This window comes from Dermacentor albipictus, chromosome 7, assembly GCF_038994185.2.
Source record: "Dermacentor albipictus isolate Rhodes 1998 colony chromosome 7, USDA_Dalb.pri_finalv2, whole genome shotgun sequence".
Taxonomy (NCBI): Eukaryota; Metazoa; Arthropoda; class Arachnida; order Ixodida; family Ixodidae; genus Dermacentor; species Dermacentor albipictus.
The window spans coordinates 14,342,747-14,354,758 of record NC_091827.1 but is presented as its reverse complement, the minus strand read 5'-3'; the positions used below and the strand labels follow the sequence as shown (position 1 = coordinate 14,354,758).

At 41.9% G+C, this 12,012-nt stretch overlaps 1 protein-coding gene across 3 annotated transcripts in view; it reads left to right on the top strand.

Annotated features, from left to right (window-relative positions):
* LOC135914349 (ral GTPase-activating protein subunit alpha-2) overlaps positions 1–12,012 on the top strand; it is an 84,275-nt gene that overhangs the window by 6,429 nt on the left and 65,834 nt on the right. For 2 of the 3 annotated variants that reach the window (XM_065447152.2, XM_065447150.2), the window contains exons 6-8: positions 3,808–3,960; positions 5,945–6,089; positions 9,776–9,989. In XM_065447152.2, coding sequence (XP_065303224.2) covers positions 3,808–3,960; positions 5,945–6,089; positions 9,776–9,989 — 512 coding nt within the window. The remainder of the gene's footprint in view (positions 1–3,807; positions 3,961–5,944; positions 6,090–9,775; positions 9,990–12,012) is intronic. The other variant, XM_065447151.2, reaches the window with a different exon arrangement.

The following is a 12,012-nucleotide window of genomic DNA, read 5'->3' as shown; positions in this document are numbered from 1 at the left end:
ACTTGTTTCTCACATAAACGCTCAATGATGTGCTGTGCACGCTAGACTCAGCCCTTTGGATGGCAGTTGGCTTGCAGAGGAAAAGGTCCTGGGACCTTGGCCTAAGCATTCTTGCATGTACAAGGCCACAAAAGCTCTATTGCGCTTCTTGAAAGCGATCAGACTGTACAAATGCTTGTGGCTGCTAGCGAACATTTCCCTGCAAGTGTGTTCACACTACCTACCTCTATTATTTTTCTGGTCTATTGTTCCCACCTTTTTTTCATTGGTATATGACAGCGCGACAGACGAAACACAGAGAAGAGGAAACCACAGGACAGCACTTATCCTGTGGTTTTCTTTTCTCTGTGTTTCGTCTGTAGCACTGTCATATACCGATAGAACCATACCAACAAGCTCAGCTTTCCACCTTCCCCCTTTTTCTCTCCACAAGTGAAGGTCAGCCAACTGCACACATCCCTGGTTAACCTCCCTGCCTCTCTTTGTTCGCTCACCCCCCCCCCCTCTCTCTCACATACATCAAGCTGCAATTTCCGCCACTGTCTAGGGCACCAAGCACATTTTAAGTTCATTAACAAAATCAAGTAACTGGCAGCGCCTCACATACTCAAGAACAAATGGAAAAGGACAAAATGGCTTAGTAAACTTTGTAGTTATCAAAGATGTCTGAATTGTTAAAAAATTAAATGATAGGGTTTTATGCGCCAAAACACCTTTCTGATTATGAGGCTAGCCGTAGTTGGGGACTCCGAAAATTTAGGCCTACTGGGGTTCTTTAATGTGCACCTAAATCTAAGTACACAGGTGTTTTCGCATTTCGCCCCCATCGAAATGCGGCCGCCGTGGCCGGGATTTGATCCTGCGACCTCGTGCTTAGTAGCCCAACACCATAGCCACTAAGCAACCACGGCGGGTTCTGAATAGTTGGCATCGGCAGTATAAGTGCAAATTTTCAATCATTTACATAGTTAGCTTCATGAACTATTTCTTTCTTTTTCTATTAATTGTTTCTTCATATGTAACCTTGCACAACAGGTGTGTGCTAGCTGTATGCACTATTGATATTATGGCCACCGCAGCAGGAATCAGTGGCATTCAAATTGTGAACACACAAAAGTAGACTTCATGATGATTACGTTTCAGTAAGTCTACGTGGTTTAGCACATGTCCAGCTATCGAAGTTTATTTGATTTATTTCCAATACTGGTGAGCCCATCTCAGGCTCTTACAGGGTTGGCATATTCATTAATTATAATAAGAAAAAGAAGTGCAGTGGAAAAAAAAAAGGAGCAAGTTTAACAACTTCTCAATGCATGCACACCAGAGTGCTACGGAGTTTGACAGCACATAACTGCACAATTGTGAACCATTTCTGGCTGGTCAAGTTAGGAATGAAACCCAGGTTTATTTACAAACTCAGTGCTCTCCCTTGTTAGTCCATGACATCATCATGGGCAGCATTTGTTCAAATGAACTAGTGTTTATTCCTGCGCAATGCAGGATGACAAACTTAAGGCTTTTCCTAACAATGAAGAGAAACACTCTGGAGAGCAAAGGTTCAGTACTAAAGTCAGTGGGAGTGGGAGTGTGCCTATATAGACAAAATGAGAAGCGCACTCAATCCACTAAATGACAAAGGAGTAAAGATAGACCAGCCATTTACACTTGCTGAACAAAGGCCATCAACAAGGAGAGCTAAATACACCCACTCCTATAGAGAGAATTTAACTGCTTCATTCACTGTTAAGAAACTTTGTCTCATGCCAGTGTCTTGCTACAAACTGTAGGCATGTTGCGGTTATATGGGCAGTAAGATATTCATACTTGTGTCATTGATGGAAGTATCCATATGTTATTTATAATAGCAACCATGGCATTTATACTGTTAAATATATAACGGCACCATTTAATGCTTTCCCTACTTTTGCTACTGACATAGAACATTTTTTACCTGTCTGTTGTAGCAAAACATGCAAATTTCATTTGAGGCAACAATGTGGTTGCTTTTCTTTTTTATCTCATATAAAAAAAATAAGTGGGGAGCATGTACCTGCTCATTTCACAGTTCTCAAACTTCCATCCTGTGAGGAAATAAAACTAATGTGCAAAATTCAACACAAGGATGTAGTAAGAAACACACAGACCAGCTCAGTGCTGGTCCGTGTGTCTCTTACTACATCTTTGTGTTGAATTTTGTACATTAGATTTATTTTCTCACAGTATGAACTAACTCACCCAACAAGTTTTATTGTTCCATCCTGTGCCAACATCTTGCCACAAACTATAGGCATATTACTGAAGTACTAAAGTGCCAAACAGACGACACAAGAAGAGACACGGACGACACGGACACGGACGTCATCTGTTTGGCGCTTTAGTACTTCAGTAACATGCACCAACTAGCCCAACAAAAAGTTCTGCTGGTATAGGCATATTATAGGTTATATAAATGCATGGCCATGTTCAATATGAGCTGTAACACGATAATTGTGGTTGAAGGGGCCCCAAAACTATACGGCGCCACTGCCATATGAAAATTGGTTTAATATGCACCAGTATTTGGAACAGTGTCTGGTTCTCCAATTTTTCGCATGTTGGCTCTGCCGTACAGTCCTGTAGACCATTGTATCAAGGGCACTGTTTTGCAGCTCACGATGCACATACTTGTCTTTGATGGAACTATGCACGTGCTCTTTTAGTAACCATGACATTTATACAGTTAATATAAACAACACCATTTAATACTTTCATCTGCTTTTAGTTGCAGAATAGAAAATTTCTTGCTTGGCTGTAAAAACAAAACTTCAAGCAACAGTGTTACTGCTTCCTTTATCAGATATAGTAATAATAAAATATGAAATCCTTCAAAGCATGGCAAACATTACGTGCTGTTTTCTTCTGCTTTCTGCTGTAGATTTTCAGCTTGTATTTTGTTTTCTGTTTTCATGGATGTGCTCTTATCTTTGGCGCACTTGCGACACTGCCTCCCTATGGGATTTCTATTATTAGACACTTGCACTGCAGTGTTCACCGTGTGGTGAAATGCTTGGCAGCAAGGAGACAAATTTTTCTGCAGTCACGTGCCACCAAGAGGGTGGCACAGCAACCTGGCGCTGTGGCAGGTGCTCTGGCATCGTATCAACGACGCATGTTGATCTTAGCTCAGTGTGGGCAGTGAACTTTATTGCCATGATGTTGTATAGAAAGAGCGTCAGAGTAGGTCACTGCATATGATTAATGTCACTTATTTCCGGCTTGTCAACACATGTATTTGTGGTGCAAAAGGTATGCAGAAAGTATTCAGGCCCACGGCTAAGATCTCGTAGGGGTTTTGAAGAAAAATTGCGTAGATAATTTTCTTTTGCTGCTAAATACAGTGGCTAACAATTGACTCACTCCATCTCTTTGTTGAACATGTGTAGATTCAAGCATTAAAACAAGAAAAGACATTGCAACCAACGTACATAACTGCATTCGAAAGATGAGAGAATAGGAGGCCATGAAAAATAATCAAATTAAACCACAGGAGAATGTTACTCCTGGTATGAGGCCAACTTCAGACAAAGAAATAATGCAAGTGAAATGAATAATGCTCACACAAGCATGATTGTAGTATGTTACTGCAGAACAGTTATTATTGTAAAATATGCGTGCGGCTTTCTGAAATACATAAAATAAACAATGGAATACCTGGCTTTATGTAATAGCCCTAAGAAATGGAAACATCTGTGGATATGCATATTGGGATTCAAATTCAGAGGCTCTGTAGTAACGCTAATTGATCTGTTCCATTTGTTTTGTGAACAGGACTCCACATTCTACACGTCGGTGGAAGTCGATTCTGGCCCTATTGTTCCTTGCGATTCTGGGCCCCTGATGCCTCCGCAGAGCGGTGAAGTCCAGCCAGAGAACCCAACTGTAACATTTCTGGAGTACCTCATGGAATACATGGTCACGCAGGTAAGCATTTCTTACTAGTGGTTGCATGTGTGTAAGCCATCAACTAAGGCAGAATTAAATGAAAGCCAAAGAGGTTGACATAGCCAGATACAGATAGTGGGTTTAGAACGACTAATAGTTGAGAAAGTTGGTAGAGATTCATAGTGTGGAAAGGCAGCCATGCAAATACAGACACCAGTAGAATGAGAAGGGCACCAGAATTACACAAGCACCGGTATCTGTGTTATCTTTCTCATCCTACTTGTGTCTATGTTTGCACGCCTACCTTTCTGTGTACCTGGTGTGGTGTTAGGTAAGTGTCCACTGAGTGGACATGTCCATTTCATCTGCTGCTGAAGTTGCTATTGGCTGGACTGGGGTACGCGTCAGAAGGAGACAGGCGCCCCCAGCCAATCAGTACTTCAGCAGCAGGCGAAATGGACGTGCCCACTAGGTGGACACTTACAGAATACCTCCCCCCTCCATTGATGCACAAAAAGTAGGTGCACAAATAAGCACCTGGTGTGCTATTTCACATGTTTTGGGTGTCTTCATGGGGCATTCTCTATTCAGTGCATTGCAGCTGGCTTACAAGAACTCGAGTCTTTTCACAAAATATGTAGTGCAAAAGGCATGCAGGTCTATGGCTAAATTCTAGTAGGGGTTCTAAAGAAAGAATGCATAGATCATTTTCTTTTGACACTGTGGAAAATTTTGGTACTTAGAAAATTTTTTTTTTTTAGTTGCACGGAGTATATAGAGCGACTCTGTTCATGTCGATCAGCTGAAGAGGCAGACATAGCTTGAATGAGACATTTCAGTACCAAGGTGGCTAATTAAAAAGATCCACTAAGTAATTCACTTTAGGACACATTCCATTTTCGAAATTAAAGCTTAGCAGTAAAGTCCTGTGCGCTTTGCAGAAATCCTAAGACTGGCGCTACTTCGGTATATTTGTCCACAAAATCTGCAAAGAATGCATTGTCATTCCACTTTAGGTTGTCTCAACCTACTTAATGAAACCTTTGGGGAAACTGTAAATTTGAACGCGGATGATGAAACGCCAGACATATCTTGATAGAAGAGTTAGTCTTATGGCTTCTTCTTAGCTAACATGATTTCACTACAGCATAGGTTCAATTTTACAATTGCTAAATGTGCCCTAGAGTGAACAATTAAAAACGTAATTAGGGAAAAATTTAGTTAGCCACCTGGACATTGAAATTTCTTATGCACATAATTTCGGTCTCTTCCTGAAATGCATCTGAACATGCACAACAGCATTTATCTGTCATAGGCACGCATTACTCTGACATGTTTGCTGAATATTAGATGTTTGCTTGCTGAGAAAATGACAGACCTTGTAAAACAATCTTATAGGGTTCATACTTTTGCTGCTGACAATGAGATCACGGGTTCAATTCCCAAATACGATAGCTGCATTCTGATGGGAGAAGAATGCAAAATGAATCATGCATAGAGTATTGGGTGCATGTTAAAATGCCCTTGGTGGTAACACTGATCCGGAGCCCTCTGCTGTAGCCTTTCTATAGCCCCTGTGTTGCTTTGTAATGGTAAAATCAATCAATCAATCAATCAATCAATCAATCAATCAATCAATCAATCAATCAATCAATCAATCAATCAATCAATCAATCAATCAATCAATCACAGCTGACAAAGATGTGCAGAAGACAAAGAACTTGTCTTATCAGGAGCAAAATTAAACACTTCTAAAGTACTTAGTCTTTGCCTGAGCTTTAATCTCTGCTTAGTGCTAGTTATCAACTTTATAACGTTCTGGTGGGCTAGTTGATCCATTGCTTTAAACGTTTCTTTTAACTGCGTGAAAAACGAGGACACACGAAGGAAACGCACACACCACACCACGAGCGCAGTGGTGCGCTCGTGGTGTTATCCCTGTTATCACTGTTGAAGTTATCAACTGTATTTGTAAATGATGTAAGTGTTCAGATGCAAGGCCCTGTCTCGTCTTCCACATCAGGTAACAAAAATCCAGTGGTCGGAGGCCCAGGATGAGAGCCATCATCGGTGCTTTGAGTTTCTTTTTGAAAAGTTCAAGAAGCACTTCTTGCCACACATCTTCCCCGACTTCTGCTACAGCAACAGCATCTACAAGCCAAACCTGGGTGAGATAATCACAGCTGAACCATCCGTACCACTTTGCTTGCAAATGACCTTTAGTTGTTGTAGCAATGTCCACAAAAAAGTTGTGCACGTGCATCTGAAAGTGGGAGACTTCCCTTTTACAGTTGAGAATCCATTTGTGTGCCAACTAATCTAGTTTTTTGTTTATGATGATGTGGCATTTTTACTCAAACACTAATGGCTTTGCCAGTTAAAGCAAAAATGCAGCCAAACATTTGATCGCTGGTCAGGGGACGTATTTTTGCACACTGACTTATCCGTGCGACAGGAGCGCTACTCCTGATAGGAGTTAACTGTACAGAAGTATCATCGATAGCCATGATCTATATAGTATTGTGATGACAGATGCTGTTCCCAGATTATATTGTTGTCTGAAGAGTGAGAATTGTAGCTGTGCATCTTCATATATCCTAGGTTCCCATGTGTAGGAATTGTGATGTGAACTCGACCCAACAAACCATGTGCATAGTAGCACAAGTAAAAATGCAATGGCATAAAAGCAAAGTTGTAGCACTTTGAATGATGACAGACTGCACTTGTTTAGTTTGTTTATTGGAGGCCATGTATGTAGAACCATCACTGCTTGGTTAGTTTATCATGTTTCAACTACGTAACATGCAGTGTTCAGAAAGTGGATACAGGTGCATTTTCTTTCTGAATAAATCAGATAAGATGCAATGTTTTGCACTAGTAAGATCTTGATGAAGGCTAGCTGGTTCATATTTAGAACTGATCTTGAACAGCGCGAATAAAACAAGGACACGAAGAAGCAAATACGCCTATCCAATTCTCCGGCGGGTCGAATTAAACAAGATGCAGCAAAACACGCCAGAACACACCACTGATTTATTTGCCAGTGTTTGCCCGATTCTACAGGCCCCTGAATCAAGCCTGTGCCCACTTTCTATGTGTCCAAAGTAGAAAAATAACCCAGAAATGGCATTAAAGCATCTAGACAAAGTAGAAATTTTATGTGCTCCCAATTTTTTAGCAAGAAAAGGATATGTTGCGCAATGGCAACCGGTTCCCTAAAGCCAACTTTGCCTCACAGTTTTAGGAGTTAGCTGTGCCGCAATAGAGAAACGTTATGCGATGAAGCATACGAACGTCGCGAAGGCAGTTTTTTTTTATGCGATTGAGCCGTGCAGGCAATTTTCGGCCAAATTTTCTTGAATAAAGGTGCGTGTTAGAATCAAGTATATACTGAAATCAGACATTGTCAGCTACGTTTATCGCTTGAAAATCTTCCTAGGGCAGGTCGAAAATAGGCGTTTTTGATGGGAGGTGACGTATGTTCAACACAGCGCTTGTCTGTGGTATTTGTTTCTTCGTGTCCTTGTTTTATTCACGCTGTTCAGCCTCAGTTTTATATGCAATGTTATAGCAAAGCAGATACTTTCGAGGTGTGAGTAAGCTGGAATCTTAGTGCAGTAATACAAACTTGTAAATGATTTGGAATTATGTGTCACACCTAAAATTTGGTACATGTTCAGAGCTGTGCTGTTGCTTACCATTATAAACTTTAATCACTTGTCAGTCCCATTGAAAAGTGTGTGCGATAAACCTTTTCCTACTGGCACGTTTTAGGTTGTTTTTTAAGCCTTTAGTGATACAAGAACGCTTAATTTAACTCTGAACTACCACTTGCAGGCATTTAGGATTTTTGCTTGTGTAGCCCTTCCAACATCTATTGCATTGCCAGCGCCATCATGCCTGCAGAAGTGAAGTATAAAATGTTGACATCCATCTAGGTGGAACTGTTGAAGCCGACCTTCTACAATATTAGAGAGCTTTAGCTTATCCATATGTATGTGTATTGCGCTTCACGGAATACCAGTTTTCCAGAGCTGTGGCCAGCTGTAACAATGCTGATAACAGCAACATGTTAGAAACTTTCTTTTGTTGTATAGAGATTCTTGCAAAAAGAAAAGACAAAACAATTGCATGTTGATGGTCAGCTTGCTGTGAACGCTTTGCACCAACAGCTAAGTACAATACGGTAGATCGCTGCAATAACAGCTGTGACATCTCTGGTTAAACTTTGCAACACAAAATGGCCACAACGAATGAAGCCACTCAGGTAAACAACACCACTAGCCCGATATTCCGTGAAAGCCATTGCGTATATAGTCGACTTCCGTTAATTCGGCTTTCTGTTCATTCGATCCCGATCGGAGGTCCTGGCCGTCGCCTATGCATTTCTATGGGCCCAAATTTTCATTATTTCGATCCTAAAATTGACCTTCGCTGGATAACACGAATCTGACCAGTCGGGACGCACGCGCCTGACCGCTGTAGGGACCCCAATGGCAACCCCTTTAATGGCAGTGTCTGTCTCAGTGGAGCTTAGGGAACGGTGAATGCATTGGACATACGTCACTTCCCATCAAAAATGCCTATTTTCGGCCTGCCTTTGGAAGATTTTGAAGGAATAAACGTAGCTGGCAATGTCTGATTACAGTATATATCCGATTTTAACACGCGCCTTTCTTCAAAGAAATTTGACCGAAAATTGCCTGCATGGCTCAATCGCGTAAACAAACCAAAACCGCCTTCGCGGCGTTCGAATGCTTCACCGCATAACGTTTTTATATTGCGGCATAGCTAACTTTGAAAAACCTTGAGGCGAAGCTGGCTTTAGGAAACTGGTCGCCATTGTGCAACACATCTTTTCCTTGCTAAAAATTTGGGAGCGCGTAAAATTTCTGCTTTGTCTAAAAGCTTTAATGCCATTTCTGTGTTAGTTTTCTACTTTGGGCACAGAAAGTGGGCACACGTTTGATTCAGGGGCATGTAGAATCGGGCAAACACTGGCAAATTAATCAGCAGTGTGTTTTGGCGTTTTTGCTGCATCTTGTTTAATTCGACCCGCCGGAGAATTCGACCATTTTCCTCGGTCCCGTCATGGTCGAATTAACTGAAGTCGTCTATATAAGGAAAAGATAACGCTCTCTCTCTGGTGCCCCTTCAGTCTGGCTTTCCCAGTACAGCTTTGTGGGCTGCACCCTCTCCTCTGTTGCATTTTCACCTTTTGTTCTTTGTTTTTTTTTTCTGTTTTCTTGCCCTGCACACTGCACGTGTGACTTGCTCGATGCAACCACGACCTTGTGCCCACCCTCGCCCCAACGTCGGCACTGCCCTTACCTTTGGCCCCTGCGCACTGCCCCACTGAAATGGATGTGCACTGCTACACTGGAATGGCTGTACCCTGCAACTTCTTTCACTGCACACATTGGTTTCTGCCACTTCACACGAATGCCGGTGCTGTGAACTTGCCACATATCTTGTTTCGTGTTACTGCACACCTGCTTCCATTGTTGCACACGAACATCCATGTATGTTGTGCGTTTCACATCAACCATGTGCATCACTGTACTTGAATGTCCTGCAACTTGTCTTGTGGCAAATCTTGCCTTTGCAACAAATGAATGTCCATGTTGCACTTTGCCGTGTGTTTATTGCCACTGTGTATAAAACATTATTTTGTGATCTTATGTGCGTGCCCTCTTCCTCCCTGTTGCATTCTGTTCACATCAATTGCACCTGAATGTACACAACTGCACATGAATGTGAATTGTGTGTGCTCTTCCTGCCAACCGCTGCACGTGGACTTTGCACTCCTCCACTTGAACACCTGCATTGCGCGTGTGCGTCAGCGCTTTCCCAGTGTCTGAAGGTTATCACTGGGTGTGCACTTCTCTAGAGCTGCCTTCGCTCCGCAAGGACAAGAAGCTTGCTGCTGCCGATGCCAATGCTGCCACAGTTGCACCACAGTGCCGCAGCGTTGTGGTGCAGTGGGTGGTCAGCCACACACAACCGGCAAAGCTACGGAAGGAGGAGGTTGCTGCAGCCAGCAAGTCAAGTGACCAGCACCAAGCAAGGTATTGGTGCAACATAATGCAGAATGTGATAGGCTGTGTGTGATAGTGTCCAATAGAGCTGGTAAACTGCTCACTTTTCATCCTAAATATAGACTCAGCTGAGGAAGTTGAAATAATTCAAGACTCATATTTGGAAGGCAGTGCTGTGGAAGCTATGCGAGTAGTGCAGTCATAGAGGTCTCGCTTTTTGCATTTCATAGCGCAGTTATTTTTTTATCTGCAACATCTTCTAAGGAATAACGACTTCATATATTACAACTGCAGCTTGTCATAAGGTTTGTAGAGATAGGTTCATGCAAGGCTTACCCTACAAGTGACAGTCGGGAATGGTCTCCTCCACTTCGCAGCTCACAAAGGACGCTACAGCTGTGTTAGTCAACTTCCTGGTATGATGCAGAAAAGGCGTCATGGTCAAATCGCCAACAGATACAGGTTGATTAACCCACACTACGCCGCAGTGTGACTGTCATGGCTGAGGCTAACTGCAAGACCGATTAAGTGTGTGTGCCCGTTGCATTGGGGTGACCAGGTCTGCCAAGCCCGAGAACTCGCGGGAGTAAAGGTCTCTCGTAACCAACTCATAGTAGGCCAGTGGAACATCTGCCATAATGAGGAAGCGCTCAGCAGCTTTTAGTTTAGTTTTTTTTTTTTCAGAAGGAGGGAGCAGACACGTTTGCGCTGGAAAGTAACTCTGACATGTCAGCTGTATCCACCATGTTGCTGCTTGGCCAGTGCTTCCTGGAGATCTAGTTTTACAGATTGCCATTATCACACTTAGAGTTACATTAAAGCAAAACACTTAATCAGGTTAAATGGATAAACTGTTCTTTGAAAACCCTTGTTGTTAATTTTGAAATGATAGGTTGAATATTGAAAGAGAAAATGAAGGTCAGTTTAAATTTTCGGATTTCGCGCCAAATTCCCAATGCTGGTAGGTCACTGTGACGCCATGGACTTCAAATTATTTTTTCATATTTAGGCTGCATTGGCTTGGCAAAAGTTCCTGAAACTCATCATGTTCAATCTTTGGCTCCCTTACAGCAAAGTGTAGTCTATCTTTGCTGCTAAAGAATGAACTAGGCCCTAGAAGACGCTGGCCAAATCCATGACGTTACAGCGAGTTGGTGCGAGAACTTCATGGAGGCATCGCCACCCGTCTTTTGTTATTGCGCTTTTTCTGGTTTATCAAGCATCTTATCATAGTAAGAGTGGTGTTTTTGATATTGTAGAATGGTAATTTACGGATACAGAAGAAGTAATTTCTTTAATGCCCTTTTAAGCAGGTGATGATAAAGCAGGGAAGGCATCTCAATTGCGAGAGGTTACGTCAAATTATGTACTTATGCACTTCCGTGCTTCTAGTATGCAGCGTATTGTCTTGGTCATGAGTGCAAATGATATGCTGTGGTCACTGTGGTCACAGAGGCCTTTCACAAAACTCTTTCAATGGTAAACAGGTTCAGGTCTGTGATGCCTTCCATGTAATAATTACATCATATTTTGTGACATAAAGGTATGATACTTAATATTACATTGAATTAAATGGCACATTTATGCACCTTTAATTTATACGTGTGAAACACTTTTGTGTGTTCATGAATGCAAGCTGTATAAAAAGTCTCTTTAGGATTTGCAGTACTGCCTGCTATGTATGAAGCTGAGTATTTATTGTGAAGGGTGTACAACAGCCATGCTTTAATATGTAGCCGTAAATAGAACTTCAGGTTTAATTATATGTTTATATTCTTGCTCCTCTGCAATGAGTGCTCTGGCTAAGCTGAACTTCTGATAGTATGCTGAAAATATTTTTAAAGGCCCCTAAAATCCACCTTAAGTAAAGTCTGATGTGTATTCGTGATTGAGTTATTGGAAAGAAGTGGCAATGAAACTCAGTTATCATGGTGCCTTTGATTTTGGCACATGACGCATACTGAACTTCTGATAGTATGCTGAGAATATTTTTAAAGGCCCCTAAAGTCCAGCCTAAGTAAAGTCTAATGTGTATTCGTGATTGAGTTATTGG